At 43.7% G+C, this 24,012-nt stretch overlaps 1 protein-coding gene across 1 annotated transcript in view; it reads left to right on the top strand.

Moving 5' to 3' along the window:
- Positions 1–331: 331 nt before the first annotated feature.
- Positions 332–24,012, top strand: part of LOC137369611 (peptidase inhibitor 15-like) — a 64,443-nt gene continuing 40,762 nt past the window's right edge. Inside the window, exon 1 of the mRNA XM_068030932.1 lies at positions 332–601. Coding sequence (XP_067887033.1) covers positions 332–601 — 270 coding nt within the window. The remainder of the gene's footprint in view (positions 602–24,012) is intronic.

Consider the following 24,012-nt stretch of genomic DNA (forward strand, 5'->3'; position numbering starts at 1 on the left):
TAAATCAAAATAAGGGATTCGAGGAGCAGTGGTGTTGATCAAAATATGCACTGACTAGCAAGGAGAAAACGAATTATTAAAAAAAATGCTAAGTGATTATCTGAATGTTTCCATGTATTTGCTTTTGAAGGATAATAATGGAAAGATAGATAATGTATTTACTAATAAAGGATGCGGGTTCATCCCCCAGCACCCCCTTCTCCCATTGAATTACAAGATTGTACAAGATTGGAAGTTGCATCTGAATTTTAAACTACCTGTACACATTGTTCTTTATTCAGTGTAACATCTGGTTTGCAGTGCACCGCTTTTCAAACTTCAACCGGGCATCATGAGGCTCTGCTCCATACTGAGTCTGATCAGGTTACTGTGCGCTCTGCATGGAACAAGTGCATTTGTTTCAGCAAATGTCACCGGCACTCTCCTTTCATCGAACTTCAGCGAGAAAGAGTCGTCTTGGACAAAATATCTGGGACCTGGGAATGTCCCGAAAGCCAGACGGAGGCGATATATCTCCCAGACTGACATGTCGGTTATTCTCGATTACCACAATAAGGTTCGAGGTCAAGTCAACCCACCTGCTGCAAATATGGAATACATGGTGAGTTCATTGTCCAATTTCTGAACGTTATGCTGCCGCTCCACTGGAACGCATGTCCACCAATCAGTAAATAGGCGGGCTTTAGTCAAGGGAGACGGTAACTAACACATTTCTCAAGTTCACAGTAGCTTCACACCCTCTGCTGGAGAGACACACTAAAACGTAGAACACGCAGAAATTGCAGAATTCTTACTTCTCAGCGGTTTATTTAAAATTCCAAGGAATAAGTCAAAAAAGCGGTGCTAAAGATTCATTGCAATACAGAAAATGGATTACTGCTAATGCTCAAATTGATTGGTCTAAGAATTCAGTTCCCTTTGGTGAATTCTGTAAAAGGGGAAAAGTATGAATGCAAATAAAATATTATTTGGAAAAAGAAACAATATTTCTACAGAAGGGCTTTTCAAGTCGAATGTTCTGAGGCCACCTACACTAACTTGGTCATTTTATGGGATAAGGGATGCAGGAGATGCTTTTCTTGAAAATTTATTCTAGTATTTTATCAGCTTGTCTCCAGCAGTGACAGACCAAAACATTTTGTATCACCTTGTGGAATGTAAGCTCTACTGATCAAAACAATATGAAAGTGTTGGAATATATAAACAACCAACTCAAACACTAAAACCTTTGTATTACCATTAGTCACCTCCTTGTCATTAACAAATGTGGGCAATTTTGAGATTAGTAGATGTTTATTCATGTTTTATTCAATATCAGTGGGCGATGCTCATCTTTGTTTGTCCTACAAACAATATATCTTCATTATAATTATCTATTTGAAAGGGGCACCAACTAATGAAAAGTTGCTTTATATTTCTTTTCAAGCACACATGGTAAGGTAAATCATGTTAAAGTACATCATCTTGTCACTTACTCTTGCATCATGATAGATGCAAAATGATAGATGGTTCCTTTGGCTCATAATACTTCCAAACAAAAATGGTGTTTCCAACAGTTTCATGAAAATGGTGTCACTTTAAAATCAACCAAATAAAACAAATTAGGAATAGGCGAATGAGAGGTTGTCACACTTTCCTTTCATCTCTGGGATTTGTCTTCAGATCCAGCCTAGAGACAAAACTCTCCTCTCTCTCTTGTGTGTAGGAATCCTATGTAAAAATGGGTTTCAATAGTCTCAACTCAATGCAGATTGAACAAAAGTGCTTCAAATCCAGCCTACATTGGCAGCAAATTTACAATAGATCAGAAAGGCCATTAAAAAGAGTTTGTGTTGGAATTGTTCAATTCCACTCCAGTGGAGGTACTTTCCTGATACATTTCCAAGATGGAGAGGAGGGAGTTTTACTCGGTTCTGTCTTTTCGATGCCTAGCCAACAAATGCTTGAAATTCACACTGAGTGCTGAAACGGAAAATGGTCTATATTCCAACAGGAACCTTCCTCACTTAGAGCCCAACATTTCATTGAAAGAAAATAATCAACTTTAACAATACCTTTTTTTAGCTGCAAGAGTGAACACTGATGACATTGCTGAAGAGGAGGAATTTCTGAGCCAGTTGGTATAAGGGGACAGACCTATAACTGAAGCATCTTGGGCTTTTGATGTATCAACTAAACTGAATTAAGCACTCTTGCACTTCAAAATCAGACAGTTCTGCAAGCTGGTAGCCTCCCATTGAACAAGCATGATTTTTCCAATAACTACACTTATCATCTTTGTGGCCTCTTGAAAAGAGATTGCTCAATTGTGGGAAGTTTTGTGTTGTTGCCACCTATTGGTACTGAATTGAAGCTTCCTGAACCCATTTCACATAAAACTCTCACAGCTGTCAGAGATCAGGATTTTATCCAATCACTTGGTACTGGAGTCAAATCCAGATTCTGGAGGTGAAAGAATAGTATCCTAATCTATTGAACCATCTATTCTCTCAGCAGACATGGATTCAACAATATTGCCTCCCCCGTATTTTTCCCATTTTCAAGTGCCCTGAATTTTCTTGAAGTTTGTTGCATTGTTGTTGCACCAGAAAGTTACACCGTTTAGCAAAAGAGGGGGTTGCATGCAAGTTTCCTGGATAAGTTATTTTTCAATGCTCTTTTTGCATGTTCATTTGCATACAAAGTGGCGCAAGTTTGGAAATATTACATCCTAAAAGTATAGTGAGCAGTTTAGGCCCCAGGAAACTTGAGCATAGAAATGGCAGAGTTTCTGTAAAGACTTGAAGATAGGAAGGGGTGGCTGCAGTGATTGTTCCTTTGCCTCTTTGCATTTCATTCATTTACAGCATCTGCCACCCTCATCTGAATTGCCTAGTGCCAGTCTAAAAACTAGAGCCTGACCTTTCAGGAGAGAAATTAGGAGACTCTTCTGTACACAAAGGATGGTAGAAGTTTGGAACTCTCTTCCACAATTGGCAATTGAGGCTAGATCAGTTGCAAATTTTAAATGAGATTGATAGATTTTTGTTTTCCAAAGGTATTAAGGGACATGGGGCAAAGACACCTGCCTTTGGAGTTAGTTCACAGATCAGCTATAATCTCATTTAATGCTGGAACAGGCTCAAGGGGCTAAATAACCTACGCCTGTTCCTATATTCCTATGTTTCTATAACCAAGACCAGCAGTGCCCATAGGATATCCCAACAGGGCATCATCTCCCTAAAGAGCTGTGATTTTTATTTCACAGGAAGACCTGTAAACTCTCTTGGAAGAGGTGGAAGACAGGAGGGACAGACTAGGTGTGTCAGACAGCAAGTCATCCAGGATTATCAGCATTGATGCCTGGAGGGATGTAGTTCAGCACCAAAGTCTTCTGTCTTGTTGCTTTATTGTCCTCATTTCCACGCATTGCTGTTCTTCCACCACGAAGGATGGCATACAGTTATATAGCCATGGAATATGTCATACCTTCTCCAAAGTCACTCTAAGTATGTGGGGTGCCTTGGTGGTGTAAGACTGTATCACAGTCCGTGTGTCTGTGTGTGGCAGAGGTGGGGGGGCGCATAGGGGAGGGGGGGTTTCAGTGATCAAAAGTTTGAAAAAAAATCTGTGAAGCCAGAAATCAGAAAGCAAAGTTTGGGCACTCTTCAAAGCTGTCAAACTCTTCACTTGCAGCTAGATCAGGTGACTGGGGTTAACTAACAGGTTCTAGGAATGGTGTAAAAGCAGGACATTCCTGGGCAGAACGCCATGAGGTGAATGGTGCTTCTATGCAAATGAATCCCACAGGCTTTGTGCAGGCAGATTGTTATAGCTACCAAAATCGATTGTGGAGACTTGAGCCTGGCAGGTTAATGGCACATTAAGTGGCATAATGCACTAAATGTGAGTTTCCTCAAACTTTTTTTTAGCAAAATAAAAGCCTAAGTGCTGAAGATAGGGAGGAAGTTCAGGGCGATTGTATCTGTGTCTTTGTTTCTGTTTAACCATCTCTCTTGCTTTTTCCCGCCTTCCCTCAGTTATTTTAAGAGTCTGAAATTAACACAGTGGGATAAGTGTCTTTGGATCAGCCAAATTCCTTGGAGTTAGTCCAGTGCATTACTTTTACATTCTAGTACTGTCAACGTAAATGTGTTTCTTCAGTATAAGTAGGTGTTTAATTTTTGTACAATTTTTTATGTAGATCGAGGTGGGGGATGGAACACTTTCTATTTCATATCTCGATATCAGCAGGGCTAGTGTGATTTCCAAAGGTATAGATATTTATCATGCTGAGTTTTTCTTATATGTAGTTTCAGAAAGCAATGCAATTCGACTGCTTAAATGTGTACAGAACAGGTCTATTCTCAAAGAGGATACAAATTGTATAATTTCTTTTGCTTTTGATAAACTACATGGAGCACTGGACTTTTAAAGTTTACTTGTTGGAGCAGACTTGTTCTCTCCATAGGTAGTGATAAAAAATTAGAAATGACTGTTGATGATATTGGTGAATGAATGTTTATCGACATTCCTCTGTGCACTATTTTAATTGAGATGTTGACTCACTTAAAATTAGCAGGTTAAAATAATCTACAGAGAAATATCAAAGGTGATATCAGCCTATAGTCTGCAAATAATAATCTTTAATGCCCATGTCAGTTGAAAACAGGCCAATTGGAAATGCTATGTACAATGAGCCCTGAAAGTAGTAACTGTGAAATGCACATTGTTTGGTTTTGATTGAAATGCTTGAAGGTTTCTAAGCACCATGACATTGCTGATGATGACCATTCAACAGCAGCTGGTTTGCAGCTTTAGAAAATTACAGACCACCAACAAACGGATGGTAAAAAGGATGTCAGCCTTTCACCAGCATCATTTATAACCATTTCTAGCAGAGATTTGAATGTTTACACAGGGTAGCAAAAACAGACTTTAGAGGTGACTGAGTAGAAAAGGTCACAGAAACAGGGAGAGAAACAGAAAGGACAAAACATCAGACGCAAGAAGGCAATAACTGTTGAATTATAGGGATTCAAATAGCTAGTTCTCAATATCAATAAACACTGCCCTATATATGCTAATTACTGATTTAATTGTGAAAGTTGTCACAAAAGTTTGGGGGGGTGGTGGTCATTGGTTGTCCATCTAAACCAAGATTGCTGTTAACTTTAATGGTTATAAAGGGGATTTCTTTTTATAACCACAGCATAACAATGTCTGCCTGCATTCTGAGTGTTTACATAATGTCTGCATGGGTTTGTGCAGTAATGTGTATATTGAAATTTGGATGATTTGGGAGATTAAAATTGGTATCTGTGAATTCTTTGCCAAAATGTTAAAATCATGGAACACAAGCCTAGCAATTGATGGTGCTATGCTTGTTTTGCAGCGGGCAGCATGTATGTGGTCAATTCAGTGCTGGAGGTACTGTACCTGCAATATTGGTTATGGCTGCTCAGCATATATCTGTGACACATGCCTGAAATTAGGTCCATTGCTGTGTAATTTAGACCCCTAACCCTTGTTTCAGCTTCCCCTCATGGTTCCCCTGCTAGCCGAGATTGTTAACAATTCTCTCTCTTCACGTGGTGTCCCCATCTCCTCAAAAAAAATCCTTGACCCCACCATCCTTCCATACTACCATCCCATCTCCAACCTCTTTTTCCTCTCTAAAGTCCTTGAACATGTTGCTGCCTCTCAAATCTGTGCCCGTCTGTCCCAGATTTCCATGTTTGAATCCCTCCAATCAGGTTTCTGCCCTGTCACAATACCGAAACAGCTCTTATCAAAGTCACAATGACATCCTATGTGACTCTGACAAAGGTAAACTCTCCCCTTTCACCCTTCTTGACCCTATCTGCAGCCTTTGACATGGTTGACCACACCATCCTTCTCCAACGCCTCTCCACTCTCGTCCAGCTGGGTGGGACTGCTCTTGCCTGGTTCCATTCCTATCTCTCAAATCATAGCCTGAGTACCACTTGCAATGGCTTCTCTTCCTGCTCCCACACTGGTGCCTCTGTTATCCCCCGAGCATCTATCCTTGGACCTCTCCTATTTCTGATCCACATGCTGTTCCTCAGCGAGATCATCCGAAAGCACAGCGCTAATTTTCACATGTATACTCATGACACACAGCACTACCTCACCACAACCTCGCTCGACTCCTCCTTCCTTTTGGGCCTCCTTATCTCGAGAGACAATGGATACGCGCCTGGAGGTGGTCAGTGGTTTGTGAAGCAGCGCCTGGAGTGGCTATAAAGGCCAATTCTGGAGTGACAGGCTCTTCCACAGGTGCTGCAGAGAAATTTGTTTGTTGGGGCTGTTGCACAGTTGGCTCTCCCCTTGCGCCTCTGTCTTTTTTCCTGCCAACTACTAAGTCTCTTCGACTCGCCACAATTTAGCCCTGTCTTTATGGCTGCCCGCCAGCTCTGGCGAATGCTGGCAACTGACTCCCACGACTTGTGATCAATGTCACACGATTTCATGTCGCGTTTGCAGACGTCTTTATAACGGAGACATGGACGGCCGGTGGGTCTGATACCAGTGGCGAGCTCGCTGTACAATGTGTCTTTGGGGATCCTGCCATCTTCCATGCGGCTCACATGGCCAAGCCATCTCAAGCGCCGCTGACTCAGTAGTGTGTATAAGCTGGGGATGTTGGCCGCTTCAAGGACTTCTGTGTTGGAGATATAGTCCTGCCACCTGATGCCAAGTATTCTCCGAAGGCAGCGAAGATGGAATGAATTGAGACGTCGCTCTTGGCTGGCATACGTTGTCCAGGCCTCGCTGCCGTAGAGCAAGGTACTGAGGACACAGGCCTGATACACTCGGACTTTTGTGTTCCGTGTCAGTGCGCCATTTTCCCACACTCTCTTGGCCAGTCTGAACATAGCAGTGGAAGCCTTACCCATGCGCTTGTTGATTTCTGCATCTAGAGACAGGTTACTGGTGATAGTTGAGCCTAGGTAGGTGAACTCTTGAACCACTTCCAGAGCGTGGTCGCCAATATTGATGGATGGAGCATTTCTGACATCCTGCCCCATGATGTTCGTTTTCTTGAGGCTGATGGTTAGGCCAAATTCATTGCAGGCAGACGCAAACCTGTCGATGAGACTCTGCAGGCATTCTTCAGTGTGAGATGTTAAAGCAGCATCGTCAGCAAAGAGGAGTTCTCTGATGAGGACTTTCCGTACTTTGGACTTCGCTCTTAGACGGGCAAGGTTGAACAACCTGCCTCCTGATCTTGTGTGGAGGAAAATTCCTTCTTCAGAGGATTTGAACGCATGTGAAAGCAGCAGGGAGAAGAAAATCCCAAAAAGTGTGGGTGCGAGAACACAGCCCTGTTTCACACCACTCAGGATAGGAAAGGGCTCTGATGAGGAGCCACCATGTTGAATTGTGCCTTTCATATTGTCATGGAATGAGGTGATGATACTTAGTAGCTTTGGTGGACATCCGATCTTTTCTAGTAGTCTGAAGAGACCACGTCTGCTGACGAGGTCAAAGGCTTTGGTGAGATCAATGAAAGCAATGTAGAGGGGCATCTGTTGTTCACGGCATTTCTCCTGTATCTGACGAAGGGAGAACAGCATGTCAATAGTCGATCTCTCTGCACGAAAGCCACACTGTGCCTCAGGGTAGACGCGCTCGGCCAGCTTCTGGAGCCTGTTCAGAGCGACTCGAGCAAAGACTTTCCCCACTATGCTGAGCAGGGAGATTCCACGGTAGTTGTTGCAGTCACCGCGGTCACCTTTGTTTTTATAGAGGGTGATGATGTTGGCATCGCGCATGTCCTGGGGTACTGCTCCCTCGTCCCAGCACAGGCATAGCAGTTCATGTAGTGCTGAGAGTATAGCAGGCTTGGCACTCTTGATTATTTCAGGGGTAATGCTGTCCTTCCCAGGGGCTTTTCCGCTGGCTAGGGAATCAATGGCATCACTGAGTTCCGATTTGGTTGGCTGTATGTCCAGCTCATCCATGACTGGTAGAGGCTGGGCTGCATTGAGGGCAGTCTCAGTGACAGCATTCTCCCTGGAGTACAGTTCTAGGTAGTGCTCAACCCAGCGGTCCATCTGTTTGCGTTGGTCAGTGATTATGTCCCCCGATTTAGATTTGAGGGGGGTGATCTTCTTGATGGTTGGCCCAAGAGCTCTCTTCATGCCATCATACATTCCTCTGATGTTTCCGGTGTCTGAGGCCAGCTGAATATGACTGCATAGGTGTTGCCAGTAGTCGTTTGCGCAACGCCTAGCTGTTCTTTGTGCAGTACTTCTGGCTGCTTTAAGTGCTGCGGATGTTAAATCGCTGGGGGCTTTCTTGTAGTTCAAAAGTGCAATGCGCTTAGCGGCTATGACAGGTTCCAGCTCTTCATTATGAGATTGAAACCAGTCTGCATTTCTCTTCGCACTTTTGCCGTAGGTGGTCAAAGCTGACTCATAGATGGCGTCTCTGATGTGGGCCCACTTGGTCTCAGCATCCCCTGTGGGAGTGTTTTGAAGGGCTGTTACAAGTGAATTTAGAAATTTTTGTAACAGCTGTGGGTGAGAAATTCTGCTCGTGTTGATGCGCGGGTGGCCCTTCTGCTTGGAATGATGCAACTTCTTTGGTCTGAGTCTAACCTTGCTGCACACCAGGGAGTGGTCGGTGTCGCAGTCCGCACTGTGGAAGCTGCGTGTGATTTGAACACTGTTTAAGGCGGCTCGCCTTGTGACAATGAGGTCTAGCTGGTGCCAACGACGTGATCTTGGGTGCCTCCATGAAACCTGGTGACAGGGTTTAGTGTGAAAGAACGAGTTGGTGATGCAGAGGTTATGATAGGTACACAACTCAAGCAGTCTCTGCCCGTTCTCATTCATCCTTCCAACGCCATAGCGCCCAAGGCAGGAGGGCCATGAGTCATGGTCGGCCCCAACCCTGGCATTAAAGTCCCCCAGCAGGAATAGGTGTTCGGTGTTGGGGATGCTGCTAATGATGTTATGGAGTTGTTCATAGAACTGGTCTTTAGCTTCAGGTGCGGAACAGAGTGTTGGAGCATAGATGCTGAGTAGGTGTACTGGACCAGAGGTGGTGAGCAGTCGGATGGACAGTATGCGTTCCGAGCCATTTGAGGGAGGCTCTATCATGCTGAGCAAGGAGTTTCTGATGGCGAAGCCCACTCCATGCTGTCTTGGTTCTTCAGGATCCCTGCCCTGCCAGAAGAAGGTGTAGTCTTGCTCTGCTAGAGAGCCACTCGCGGGGAGGCGAGTCTCCTGAAGTGCTGCAATGTCCACATTGAGTCTACTGAGCTCGTTGTTAATGATGGCGGTCTTCCGAGAATCGTTGATTTGTGTAAGGTCTTCCGACAGGCCAGGACACATAGTTCTGACGTTCCAGCTTGCAAAGCGAAGGGCTGGTACCTTCTTTCCTTTTTTCATGTTGTTTGGTGCGGTGTATCAGTCCACCTTTTGGGCAATGACCCTGAGCTCCAAGCACCCATTGAAGCAGGCAGACTGTGGCGGGACAGAACCTTATTGACCGGGGGCTGCCCGGTTTGAGGCGGGCGGTAGCTATCCAGTGAGGTGCAATGACCTCTCCCACCGACAAAGGCAACCCGTGGCGCCCAGTTTCTACGCCAATTTATCTGGACTTATAACCCGTAACTGCTGCCTTCCGTGTTGTTTCAGTCGCTGTGAGGCAACTATGGAGTGACCTCTCCATGGCGCATGCCTGGGCAAATTTATGGAGGTTGAGAGTTGCCCAGTCGTCAAAACCCCCCTCACGGCCTTTCTGGTGGGGTCCAAAGGAATGCAGGACACGACGTTTGGCACCAGTATGGCTGCAGGAACTGCCGGAAACATGCCAAAGGTGACACATGACCGCCTACGGGGTTCCGCTCCGGATTTTCTGTTAGGGTTTACTCCCTTAGCCTTGGTCTCTCCCGAGACGCCCACAAGGCAGTGGGGTTGTTGGGGCCCCTACACAGGTGTAGGATGGTGCCGGTGGGAGGAGGGGATGCAAGGGGAGGGGTAGAGGGAGGGGGTGGGAGGGGGGTGCAGGGGAAGGGGGTGCGGGGTGAAGATGGTGCGAGGGGGGGGGCGGGCTGGGACGGGGTTGTGAGGGGGTGAGCTGAGAGGGTGGAGCAGGGAAGGGGACGGGGGTGGGGGGGGGGGGTGGAAGGGGGGTAAAGGGGGGGGGGGGAGGGGGGGGTGGAATCTGGTGCAGGTAATAAGCCATTTCCTCAGTGCCCACCATCGACGTCCGGAAAGCTCATCCACGTCCTTCGGGAGGTGAAGCATCATTTGGCAGACTTAGAAGTGATTACATTTGCTAAGGGTTTTTCTTTGCAGTGGTTTAAATAAAGGCATGCAGCATTGCCGACAGTGCGCTGCAGATGCTCTCCGAGCCATCTCCCGCGGGCGCTTTGAAGTTGCGGCCGGGGGGGCCGTTCGTGGATGTTTTGGGTGTTCGGGGCACCTTTTCACAGGACTTCTCTCGGGTCCCGCAGCTCCTTCTTCACCTCAATGGACTTACCGCATGCCGTGGCTGCAGACACTCTGGACTGTGAAGACAGCAGGATCGGAGATTAAAGTATCGGCAGCTGTTCACGTCAGTTTCATCCGGATCAATTTCATTGAGAAAACAAAGAGCAGGTGTGGCTGGGGGAGGGCAGTGGGCCCAGGTAACATACACTAAACTAACTGTTAACTTTTAGATAGGGCTAAAATGAACTGATTTAAAGAGCCAGGGGAATTTAAACAGTTTAAGAGGGCAGATTGGGGGAGAAAACGTTAGGGATGGGAGCAGATGGCCATGGATAGAGTTGAACAGCAAGGGAGCTTCCTAGGGAGCTTCCAGCCCAGGAGCCATCTTGGAATCTCCTCCACTGTTGCTAAATTTATCAGACTGATTAACTGACATCCAGTACTGGATGAGCAGAAATTTCCTCCAATTAAATATTCGGAAGATTGAAGCCATTGTATTTGGTGCCCGCTCCAAACCTAGCTCCCTAGCTAACAACTCCATCCTTCTCCTTAGCAACTGTTTGAGACTAAACCAGTCTGTTTGCAACCTTGGGGTCATATATATTTGTGCCATCACTAGGACTGCCTATTTCCAACTCCATAACATCCAACTTCACTCCTGCCTCAGTTCATTGCTGCTGAAACCCTCATTCATTCCTTTGTTACCTCTAGATTTGACTATTCCAATGCAATCTTGGCTGGTCTCCCACATTCTACCCTCCGTAATCTTGAAGCCATCCAAAATTTTGTTCCAACTCGCACCAAAACTTGTTCACCTATGAACCCTCTGCTTGCTGAACTACATTAGCTCCCAGTCAAGCAACGTCTTGATTTTAAAGTTCTCATGTTTGTTTTCTAATCCCTCCATAGCCTCATCCCTCCCTGTCTCTGTAATCTCCTCCAGCCCCACAACCCTCCGAGAGATTTGTGCTCCTCTAATTCTGCCCTCTTAGTTGCCTAGGCCTGAAGCTCTGGAATTCCCTGCTGAAATCTCTCCGCCTCTCGTCTTTGCTTTCCTCCTTTAAAACACTCCTTGAAATCTACCGTTTGGTCATCTGACCTAATATTGCCTTTTGTGGCTTGATGTCATATTTTGTTTTATAATGCTCCTGTGAAGTGTCTGGGGACATTTTATGATGTTAAAGGTGCTGTATAAATGTAAGTTATGTTGTTGCTGTTCGGGTCCTTTTGCAAATTGAACTGAATGACTGCAGCATGCACTGTGCATGATGTGGTCTGTTTCTTCAGGTGCTCGGCAGCTGAACCAATGGCCCTTAAAGGGGTCACACGAAATTATGGAGCCAAGAGGTGCAGGAGTGGTCCTCCCAGCTCCACCTTAAAATTATGAGTCATTGCAGACCACTGCTTGCTCCCCCTGTCTTGTCCTGAGGCCCTTGACTGACCTCCAAGCTGGATGACCTTGCTGTCATCTGTGACAGGCAAGCTGTTTCTGGGGGCCATGAGTGGTGCCCTTACCTCAGTGGTACAATGCTAATGAGGCCAGCAGGCCAATTTGCTGTGGTTCTACCGGCAACCTTATTATGCTGAGCAATGGCTGTGATCCAAATTCTGGGCCATGCAGCACATTTGCACTGAGTGCAGGAAAATTGATTCTCTGCAGAAGAGAATTCTGTGCTCAAACAGCAATTGGCCACACTCTGCAATATTAGAGAGGTGGAGGAGTTTCTGTAATGTACTCTCCGTGATAATGCCAACAAAATGATAAAGTGAGATATTGTAGATGGAGTTTAAAGAGTTAGGTGCTAGATCAAGGGTGGTAAACTCCAACTTGCTTCCTGTGCCATGCACTGGACAGGTTATGGGGATGAAGCTTAGGAAGACCAGCGTGTGTGGTTGCCGGGCTGAGGCAGGAGACATTCATTGTGTTGGGGCATTGGATCAATTGTGAAAAAGGGAAAGGCTATACTGAAAGGACATTTCTTCACCTGAACAGAAATGGCACCAATGTCCTTATGGAGATGGAAAATAGAGAAGTAAGGATTTAACATTGATATGACAGAGAATGGAGAGAGTTTAGGTTTGAGAAAGAGTGTGGAGAGAGAGCGAGAGAGAGCAGGAAAAATAGAGTTTTTGGAATAGAAGTAGAAGGCTGTTAAAATAAAGGGCTGGATTTTAAGAGCCTGCCACCAATCTCGGCGGCGAGCTCAAAAAATGATGGCTCATCCGTGCGGGCCTTACGCCAAAAAGCCACCACAATCTCAAAAGCGATGGCTCATTTAACTAGCTGGGGCAGCCTGTCCGCCCATCTCATGGAGGAAGCGGGCTGTCCGTCCCCAGCAATGGTGTCAGCTGCCTGTGCGCAGATGCTGGTGTCATTTTTAATGCCACCCAATTCAAATTTTTAAAGTCCTACCTCTAAAATTAAATAAATAAATTTCTAACATTCCTTTCCCACCTCCCCAATAACAATTACATTAAATATTTGCCCTTGCCCCCAAAACAATTACCTTTTACACCTGACCATCCCCCCCAAAAACTGCACAAAGTTTAAGGTTCAACCCTTCCCGCCATCATCTACACCCATTACATACATTTGACCCCGCTCCCCCCCACCCCCCCGCCCCCACAACTGACAAACTTATCTCCTCCCCCTTCCCGCCAGTGTGGTGCTGCGTTTCCTTGGACGCAGATCTGAAGGCGTGGGAGTGCCGGCCGCCACGCTAAAGATCGCGGCGAGCCCTCAAGATTGCAGGTAAGTCTATTTAAATTTAAGAATTTTATTAATTTGAATATTTAAATTGTGGTCCCATCACCCAGTGGCAGTGGAGGGGGCACCACGGAGCCTCATGGCCGCTGGGAGGATCAGGCTGGGCCCTCCTGATGTCGAGGTCAGTGGCAGGCCTCATCCGGAGCAATCTTCAGGCCCCCCCCACCCCCATCATGGAACCCGTCGCCTGGGGGAGAACAAAATCTAGCCCAAGGAGTGAGACAATATTATAAGAGGAGCAAGAAAAAGCTATGAGAATGAGGAAGGAATATCAAAAAAATTAAGTAAGAAAACCAGGAAAACTAATAAGGGTCAACATAGTTACAGTCAATGTAAGAAAAGAAGATAATGAAATGTCAAGTGTGCTAGACTGGAAAAGGGCAAGGTTTAATGTGATGAAAGGGGAGCTGGCACTGACACAATGCGCCAATTGGCTTCCTTCACTACTGTAAACTTCTACAGTTCTATAGTTCTAAATTTACATCTTCCAGTAATGGAGAGCAAGATTTCCCAGTGGAAGTATGAAGTCTGAAGATTACCCATGAAATAACTGCTTCTTTTCTTCTCAGAAATTCCATTCTTCCTCCTCATTTCTTTGGTGTGAAGAATTACAGGAAGAAAAAAATCATAAGACAATGACACTGAGCACCTACTCCAGGTATCACAATCATTGCCATGCCTTGCTTCCTCAGCAGCAGCCTCTTCACAAACCTCAGATTCATTATACAGCTACCCACTTGCACTTGCCTTTAAAAAAATAGCCCACACAGAGAGCACCAGCATGCTCTGTTTCCACTTCTGCCTTTTCACTCTGTCCAACCCAAGGTTATCTGACCTGTGTCTCAGCACCTTCCTGACTGCAACCATTCAGTCTGCTCCTGGCTGCCTAGACCCTAACCTCAACTTCTTTACCCCTCTGTGACCAACATGACCTGATTTGACCTACCCACGGCTGTTGTCTGCAAAGCAGCTGTGTGGCCGACACCCAAGTCTGATCTAATCAAGAAAATAAAAACGCGTTTAAAAAAATTCCAGGGACACATTTTTTTTTAAAATTAGCATGGTTCCAACTTAGTTAATTTTCAGGATTATTCCTTAAAATATAACTAGAGCCTTTAAAAAGAAGATTGGTGTATTTAGGATTCAATTCCATTACAAATATTTGCTGCCAGATTTAGAATGTGACGTTTAATGATGCTTTAGAAAATAACTTGGTGAAAGAGCTCAGATAACTCTTTATACTTAAATTACTTAATGGCTAAAATATGAGTTTCAGGCTTAACAGAACATGTGTTTTCTTTTGTTGAGAGATTAGAGAGAGGAAAACGGCCCTGCTGTGTGTGATAAAAAAGAAAACGATGTTGACAAATGGTAAAAGAGGAGAGAGAATCTGTTAAGGGGGATGGAGAGGGAGAGCTCAAGACATCTTGTTGACAGAGAGAAGAAGAGATAGCTTTTTGAAGGGGGGTGGAGAGACAAAAGCAGGCTTTGATGCTGAAGAAGGAGAACCTGGCGAGGGGATGATGGAAGATCTTGTTGAGCTAGAATTGGGCAGGAGGTGGGTGTGTGGCATGAGGGAGGAGACACTCGTTGGAGGAGAGATTGTGCTGAGTAGGCATAGAGGCAGAAAAGACCTTGTTGTGAGAAAGGGGCAGAAGACATTCCCCCTCACATCCATGAAAGACAGAGAAAGGCTTGCCGCAAAGGGGAGATGTTGAGAGAAACCATGTTGGATGGTTTTACAATTAGTGGGGTGGCCCTGTTCAATGGTTGGGAAAGAGGGAAGGGACTAGACTGGATGAGATGGGGAGATGGGGATAGACACAGAACCTGTTCAAGGACAGAGAGAGATACCTTGTTGAGGGACGCTAGAGTGATAGAGCCTTTTGCTGTGGGAGAAGGAGAGAAAGATAACCGTTTGAAGGTGTTGTGACAGAGACAGATCCTAAAACAATAAGTGCAATAAATATAGAAACAAAGGGGTTGAATTTCCTGGTTGGGGGGGAGGATGCAGGTTGGGGGATTTTCTGGGGTTTTTGTGACTCTCCACTGAAGTTAAAATAGAAGATGAACCCCTGCAGAAATTCACTCTCATGCAGTTTCCATTACCTTTGTAATTGTAATGTTGTTTAGTTGGACAAGTAATAGGAAATGGGATGGAGGTATGTAGTCATAGAGAGATACAGCACTGAAACAGGCCCTTCGGCCCACTGAGTCTGTGCTGACCAACAACCACCCATTTATACTAATTCTACATTAATCCTCATCACATCCCCACCATTCTCCTACCTACACTAGGGGCAATTTACCTATCAACCTACAAGTCTTTGGCTGTGGGAGGAAACCAGAGCATCCAGCAGAAACCCACATTGTCACAGGAAGAACTTGCAAAGTCCACATAGGCAGTACCCAGAACTGAACCTGGGTCACTGGAGCTGTGAGGCTGTGGTGCTAACCACTGCACCACTGTGTCATAGTGCTGGGCTATCGCCTACTTCAGCATATGAACTATTTTGCACCAATTTTTCAGGTAAATGGTGGAAGTACTTTCCCAATTACTAAGCGTTTTCAGGAGCAAATGTATGTTCCTTAATGGATTTTGCAGCAAAGACTGCATGAAAGATTTTGTGAATTTGGGTTGTTCGTGAGCATATCTAGTGCAGAAAAAAGTGGTTCTAGGTTCTCATATTTTGCTGAGTACTCAGGTTGAGCATTCAAAGTGAGTTGTGTATCTGCAACTGTTTTTTTCTGTGAATTTCCTTTGTGAATATGTCTTTATACATCAGTATACACCACAGGCAGTAGACCAAGAAAGGCAACTACAAGAAAATGGACTTCAGGATGCGGGCCACCTTTCCCGGTTAGGCCAAAACCTCAAGTGATGTGTAGTTGAACATTAAACAAGCATAAAGTATAGATATGTTTGGAAATTCAAAATGTAATTTTGAAAACGGCATGAGCAACACAATTCTAGTACATCAAATGAGCTTTCATAACTTGGTGAGCCCAGTTGGAGGTATGGCAGTTAAAGGTCAGGTACCTATGTTCCAGCTGGTAACACAAGAAACACTTGCTTTGGTTATGACAACAACTAGCGTCTATTTTCGTAGGACCCCACAGCTGCACTGTGAGATAAGGTATTAGTTTTTCCAAATCCAAGATTTTTGTCATGTCCATGTGGAAAATGCAGGCTCTCAGATGACCTACTGACGAGGAACAGATCTTCAGGAATATGATGTCTTTCTAATCCATGGCCCGACAAGAGTCTTTGAGGCCAAGTGTACAATTACTGGTATGGTTGTGAACTTTCCAGGGTTTTCTTATGACTCATAGGAATACTCTATGGCCAAATCTACATTGGCAGATAGATATAACACACCCTGTTTTGGATTCCATCCATCATCTTTTTTTAGCTACACACTCTGGCACTATAAAGTTGAAGCTGAAGCAGAGTAGGATGTCAGACTTTTCCATTGCCATTGAATGGTGTTTGGATGAACAAAGAACAAAGAAAATCACAGCACAGGAACAGGCCCTTCGGCCCTCCAAGCCTATCCGATCCAGATCCTCTATCTAAACCTGTCGCCTATTTTCTAAGGGTCTGTATCTCTTTACTTCTTGCCCATTCATGTATCTGTCTAGATACATCTTAAAAGACGCTATCGTGCCTGCATCTACCACCTCCGCTGGCAACGCGTTCCAGGCACCCACCACCCTCTGCATAAAGAACTTTCCACGCATATCCCCCCTAAACTTTTCCCCTTTCACTTTGAACTCGTGTCCCCTAGTGGGGATGAATCCTGGCTTTGGATGCTCATTTCCTTTGCCTCAATTCAGATGATTCAAGTCTGGTCCAGTAAGAAAGAAAATGCTAGTTTCCCCAGTGGTTATGTTGGAAAGTGTATTGCCTAGAATCAGAGAATCTTACTGCACAGAGAGAGGCCATTTGACCAATCATATGCAAACCAGATCTTTGAAAGAGATGCCTAATTTGGTCCACAGCTTTTTCCCCTAAAGCCCTGCAAATTAGTCCTCTTCAAGTGCATGTCCCAACTTTTTATTTAAAAGTTCCTATGGAATCTGTTTCTACCACCATTTCAAGTAGTGTGTTCCAGATCTCTAAAGATCTTCTATAGACATATTAACATAGAAAGGTCAGAGGACTGGTGGGACTAATTCAGGACCAAAGTGGAGATCTATTACTGGAGGCAGAAGGCATGGTTGAGGTACTAAATGATAAGTTTCATCAATATTTACCAATGAAAAGGACTTTGCCAAAGCTATCGTAAACAAGGAAGTTGCTGGGATACTCGATGTGATAAAAAATAAAGAGCTACAAGGAAGGCTGGCAGTGCTTAAAACAGATGGAATTCATCCTAGGTTCTGAAGGAAAGAAGGGTAGAAATTGCAGAAGTGCTGGCCACAATCTTCTAATCCTCCATAGACCTCATTGCATACTTCTCTCCATTTAATAAAACTTTTAAAAAATTTTTTAGCCTCTATGTCCTTTGTCATCCAGGGTGCTCTAGCTTTGAATGCCTTACCTTTCCTCCTTATGGAAATATACTATGTTTGTATCCAAACTATTTTGGCCTTGAAAACTTGCCATTGCTTGTTTACTGTTATCGTGGCCAATTTTTGTTTCCAATCCACTGGTGCTGGATCCCTTTCCAAATTGCTGAAATTAGCTCTCTTTTCATTTTTGATTGTTTTTGTCCTTTTTTGTAACTGTGTTAAACCTAATTATATTATGATCACTATTACCTAAGTGGTCTCCAGCTCAAATACACTACATGTGCACTATTACATTTCCTAGAATAAGATCTACTGTGGTATTAAGTTGTACAGGCTCTGAGCTTATTTAGCTAATTTCAGTCAGAGCAGTGGTAGTCCAGAACCTGCTTCATCACACTACATTAGAGAAGGAAAGCCAGGGTTACTGCTACCATGACTCCTGCTGCAAAGTACTCATGTGAATATTGGGTGAAAGTAACTTTTTGCTTAGGTATACTGCTCACACATGGATGAATGGCCTGACAACACTCTGACAATACTTTCATGTGAAGAGTAATCTGTCATGGATCTGAACCCCAGCACAAGTCAATACTTTGAGAGGAAGAGGGGTAAAATTGAAGGGAAAAAAATTGCTGCATTACAATTGACTGTGAGTTGGGAAGAAGAATATCTGTTATGATTCCTACTCCTGATTGCTATCCAGTGACCTCTGGTACAAAGTGGAAAAGTATGGACATTGGGTAAGGACAAGATCTAATTGAACCAAGATTTTCTCAATGTTAGATAAGCTGCTGAACTCAAGCATGTGGAAAATCCCAAGTGGAATAAAGTTGGCAATTCACACCCAACTGCTAAGAAGGGGGCTAACCCTGCCATAAATTCCAGCAACAGCCTAGTTTATAAAACTTGCTGGTGGTAGGCTCTGTTTAAGTGCTCACCATTTTGGGATGCGTGGGGTGGATGGAAACTTGTCTGTTGTAGGAAATAAAATGTACAGTGAGGTTGCTCAATGTCCAAGGAGGAAGAGACTGGTTAATTTTTTGAGCAGGACCCTTCATCAGAATACTAGTTCTGAGCAATGCTTTATTTTCTTTACGCTACTTTTGTCCTCATGAAGTTGATAAATGTCAACGCTGGTCAGCCAGTCAACATGAAATAATCTCAGATCCAGCAGCGCACTGACAGAAATGTACAGTAGTGCTCTCACTGCATTGTACCTTGATCTGGGTTTGAGAATATTACCCCTACCATAGCAATATTATAACATTTTCTGCACCAACCATCCTCATGTCCTCTCTGTGTGCGATTGCCGATTGAATGACAATTGTGCTGAATTCTGAGCATTTTTGTGATGTGTATTGGTGTTGTTACGACCAGGTGAGAAAGAGGTCTAGGGTTCCCTTTCAGCCTTCACCTGGTCTTACTGTAACAGTGTTTTATTTTTAAATAGCTCCCCTTTGGTGAATCCTTGTCCACCGCTTTACAATTATAAGGCAAAGAAACCAGCACAAACAGGCTTTCTTAGGTTTAAAGAAGAAACATTGAAATTTATTTAATTTAAACTTAAACTCTAATTCGATTGATGCCTACAAATACACATGCCCACGCTAGCATGAATACGCAATACACACATGCAAATAGAGACAGAAAAGAGCAGAAGAAAAATAAAGTGGAAAAGTTTGAGGCAATATCTGAGGAGTTGTTGTTACGGTTCTTCAAGCTCACTGTAGAGTCCTTGATTGTAGGTAGATCTTGCTTTTCATTGGGGCCCAATATTCTTCTTAAACCTTGTTCACTGTAGGAGACTTTTCTCTCTTGGGGCTCATGTGTCTTCAGTGGGTTTTGGAGTTCCATGAGAAATAGATGGGAGCAGACAGGAAAGGCTGTGGCGAGCGAGCCAGGAGAGGTCTTTTCAATCCCGGATCAAACAGCTTTCTGTTCAAAACTCTACAATTCAGAAAAAAAAAAGCAGGTTGGTCATGTGACTAACTGGTTTGACCAGATCTGTTTGTGGATTGTATTGGAGCAGGGGATAGCTGCTTTTTTCCAACACTGTCTGTTAATATGCAGAAATGTCTTTCCAGCCAGGCGCCTGGCAACCCCTTGTCACAGGCCTTCTCTTCTCCCCAGCAACAATTTGAAATTTAATGTCCATGTGGTGAAATTAATGTGCCTCATTCTTGGTAGGCGGGGGCCTGCATGGCAGTGCGCTCTAGAAACTAGTCTTAGATTGCCAGTAATTGCTGTGGAGAGGTTGCTAATAGCTTTTCATTGTAATGCAATTGTGACATTGCAGTCTTTACACATTCCAACTAAGTGAAATCTTGCTGCCTGTCACTTTGAAGTTACTATATCTATCATATAATTTATCTACGTTCCAAATGGCACTGATCTAATACAATAACCAGTTAGGGTTAGCTTGTTCTGTCATTGTAAATTTCGGCAAGAATTATTTTGTATAGAAATGCTGAAAAACTTGGGCAGTTTAGATGCATACGTCATTAGAAATAAAGAATTTGTATTTATATAGCTCCTTTCACAACCTCAGAATGTCCCAAAGCATTTCACAACCAATGAAGTACTTTTGAAATGTAATCACTGCTGTAATGCAGGGAAACATAGATAACGGTTTTTCAGTTCTAGCTTATATGAATATCTGCTAAAAGTTTCAGTATTGCTTTTTCTTCTGTCTAAGGAGATGGAATTTTTCGGTCAAGTTTTTTTAATTGGGAAACCAAGATGAAGAACAAAAGTGAAGTTGTAAGGTAGCAGAATAGGAGAAGAATACAAGAACATAAGAAATAGGAGCCTGCTCTGCCATTCAATATGAATCATGGCTGATCTTCTACCTCAATTCCACTTTCCTGCCCTAACCCTAAATCCCTTGATTTCCTTAGTGTTTAAAAATCTATCGATATTTGTCTTGAATGCACTCAATGATTCAGCATTCACAGCTCTCTGGGGTAGAAAATTCCAAAGATTCACAACTCTCTGAGTGATGAAATTTCTCCTTATCTCAGTCCTAAATGGCTGACCCCTTATGACCCCTAGTTCTAGACTTTCCAGCCAGGGGAAACAACCTCTCAGCATCTACCCTGTCAAGCCCTCGAGGAATTGTATATATATGACCTGAGGAAATTCACAGCGTATCATTTTTGGATTGACCTGTGATTTATAGAGAGTTAAGAATCATTAGGGAAATAGAGATTTATAAAGGGCATGTTTACAAATTCGCTACACCTAATGCACACAGGGGAAAGGAGTGTTGGAATAGAGGAGAAAAATAATCTTCTTAGAGGCAGCTTAAACAATGTGAAGAAGAGCTCCATTTGGATTGCTCTTAAAATATACTTTTTTGTAAATAAAATTGTAGAATCTCAGATATAGAGTGTGTAATGCTAGGCCCCCACCTTCCAAGAATGAGGTACCTTAATTTTGTCGTGAACATTGATTTTAAACTGTTACTGGAGTGAAGAATGGACTTGTTAAACAGATCAGCCGTGGCTGAAAAAGACATTTGCATATTAACGGATGGTGATTGGAAGGACAAAGGACCATTCCCTGACACATTCAACCCACAATGGACCTTGATCACCAGATATTGTATGTAAGAGGAGCATTCCAGAGACTTCTAAGGTGATACAATCCAAGGCGTGGTCAGACCAGTTAGTCACATGACTAACCTGCTTGGCAACCTGGGTTTTACAGAATTGTACCAACAGTTAGAACTCAGAGTGTCTGTTTGCTCTTGGACTGAGAAGATCTCTCCTGTCTGCTCCCATCTCTTTCTCACAAGCCTCTGAATCCACTGAAGACACATGAATCCAAAGAGAGAAAAGTTTCCTACAGCGAATAAGGTTTAAGAAGAATACTGGGCCCCAACGTAAAGCAAGATCTACCTACAATCAAGGACTCGACAGTGAGCTAGAAGAACCGTAACAAAAACACTTCAGTGATTGCCTCAAACTTTTCCACTTTATTTTTCTTTTGTTCCTTTCTGAGTCTATTTGCATGTGTGTATCAGATATGCATGCTAGCTTGGGTACGTCGTGTATTCATCGGCATCAACCGAATTAGAGTTTAAGTTCAAGTTTAATAAATTTCAACGTTTCTTCTTTAAACCTAAGAAAACCTGTTTGTGCTGGTTTCTTTGCCTTATAATTGGAAATTAGTGAACAAGGATTCACCAAAGGGGAGCTAAAAACGCAGTGTGTTTAAAATTAAACCCTGTTAGGGTAAGACCAGGTGAAGGCTGAAAGGGAACCCTAGACACCTTTCTCATCAGGTCGTAACAAGTGTAATTTGTTTGTCGATTCGTGGGTCTCCTTTGATACTGCAGATGATGAGTTTGGCAATATCACCTCTTTCTTACTTGACTTTCTGGACTGAATTTTTACAGCTTGTCGCCGTTCTCAGTGGTGAGCTTCAAAATGTGCGCGGCACACGTGCGAGACATGTGCTGCACAGCCGCCGCAATATTTCGTGCAGCGGCTCATTAACATGGAAGGGGAAGAACGCCCACCCCCGATGACATCATCGGGGGTGGGCACTCCATCCCAGACAACAACATCTGGCGCCACTGCGCCATTTTTTAAAGGGCTTCAGGCCCTTCCATTTTTAAAGGCACAGCTTTGTGAAACAATTTTAAAAAATTAGTCACACTTCCAATCCCCAAGCCCACACTCCTCCAAATGAATAATTACTTCATTATTTTTCATGTTCACCCAAATAACGAAAATTCTCGACCCCGACCTTTCCCCCCCGAGCTTTCTGTACTTTGGCCTTCAACCCCTTCCCCCATCCCCTCAGCCAGTCGCATTTGTATTTGCGGCTCAACCCCTCCGCCATCCTGCCCTGAAAAATTCACTCCTGCAAGCTAAGTCACCACCGCTGGTAAAATGGGGCAAGGCCTTCCCGGCGTCAAAGCCCATGGCGGGCCTCTCCGGAAGGATTTTCTGGACCCCCCTGCCACGATTCCCAAAGTTGGGGGGTCAATAAAATTCAGCCCTCTGTCTCTCCTGCTTCTGTCTGTCTCTGTTCACTTTACTTTTTCATTAATTTTCTTTTTCCATACTTCTTTGTTTTCTTTTACATCTCTTGTTTTCTTGTTTCCTTTTGGGTGGTAGATGACAAGATGCAGTGGGAAATGAATATACCACTGGCTGCAAGCTGCATGTTGGTCAGGACACTGAGGGAAAAATGTGGCTGCTTGTGACTCCTTCCCATTCCCTGCGCTTGTCAGTCATGCTTTTCTTCATCCTTGTTTCCATCATATTTCCATCCTTAATTTCCATCTAGATTCTCCCCATCCAAGCAAACTATCACTCCCATCACTACCCAAACTCTTCCCCTATCAACTAGCTGCGCAATCCCTGTTTCTTTCATTCTATTTGCTCCACTGTCACTTATCTCACCCTTAACCCTCCATCTATTCCTCCAACTCCAATCACTCCCCCCAAGACTAGATGTTGTGAGGTTGTCCCAACCTCAATTTTTCGCTCCAATACAGTTTTCTCAAGCATGTGTCCCTTCAAAATTTCAGCTTACTTGTTCTAAATTAAAGAGGAAACACGTTTTACCAACACTCTCCCTCTCTCTTTGTGTACTTCCCAGTCCTTATCACTTATGGTATTAGCAATTAGAATCTCTGCCACAAATAGATTTACATTTTCAGCCAACAAAATACAAGTGAAATAATTAGAGACTTTCTGTTGTCTTCAAATTTGGCTCTTTTTTTGGGAAACTTAACACATTTTTGAAAGAGAGACAGCCTAGCTCTCTCAGCTTAATACACATTCTGAGGTTTCTAAAACACAAAACAAAAGCAGCCATTTAATCAGCAGACTATCATTTTTTTCTCGTTCACAGCGTGCAAATATTCACTATTTCAAAACACGATAAACTTGGCCTAAAAGCAAGCTTTTAAAATTCTTCCTCCGATTTCACTTCAAATAATTTTGAAAATAAATACTGAAAAATATTACAGGAGCTGAAGCAAAATATCCCATCATTCAATCTGCCTGAAAAGTACTGATGCACCCTGGTAAAATAAGTTCATTCCATGGGCTCTGACTTTTGATTCAGGTGACAAAATCAGAGCTCCGGGCAAAATTATCAAGACCAAGCTTTTGAGACAATAAATGCATTGAAAAGCACAAAGGACAATTCAGTGAATAAAAGTAATCATATTATTTGATGCTTCGCGGTAATCCTGTTAAATCTTCTAGGAGGTCAATTTCTCTTTTAAAGTTGCAAGCCTTGGTTGTTTGTAGATTTTTTCTG

The sequence above is a fragment of the Heterodontus francisci genome, chromosome 5, assembly GCF_036365525.1.
Source record: "Heterodontus francisci isolate sHetFra1 chromosome 5, sHetFra1.hap1, whole genome shotgun sequence".
In the NCBI taxonomy this organism is placed as follows: Eukaryota; Metazoa; Chordata; class Chondrichthyes; order Heterodontiformes; family Heterodontidae; genus Heterodontus; species Heterodontus francisci.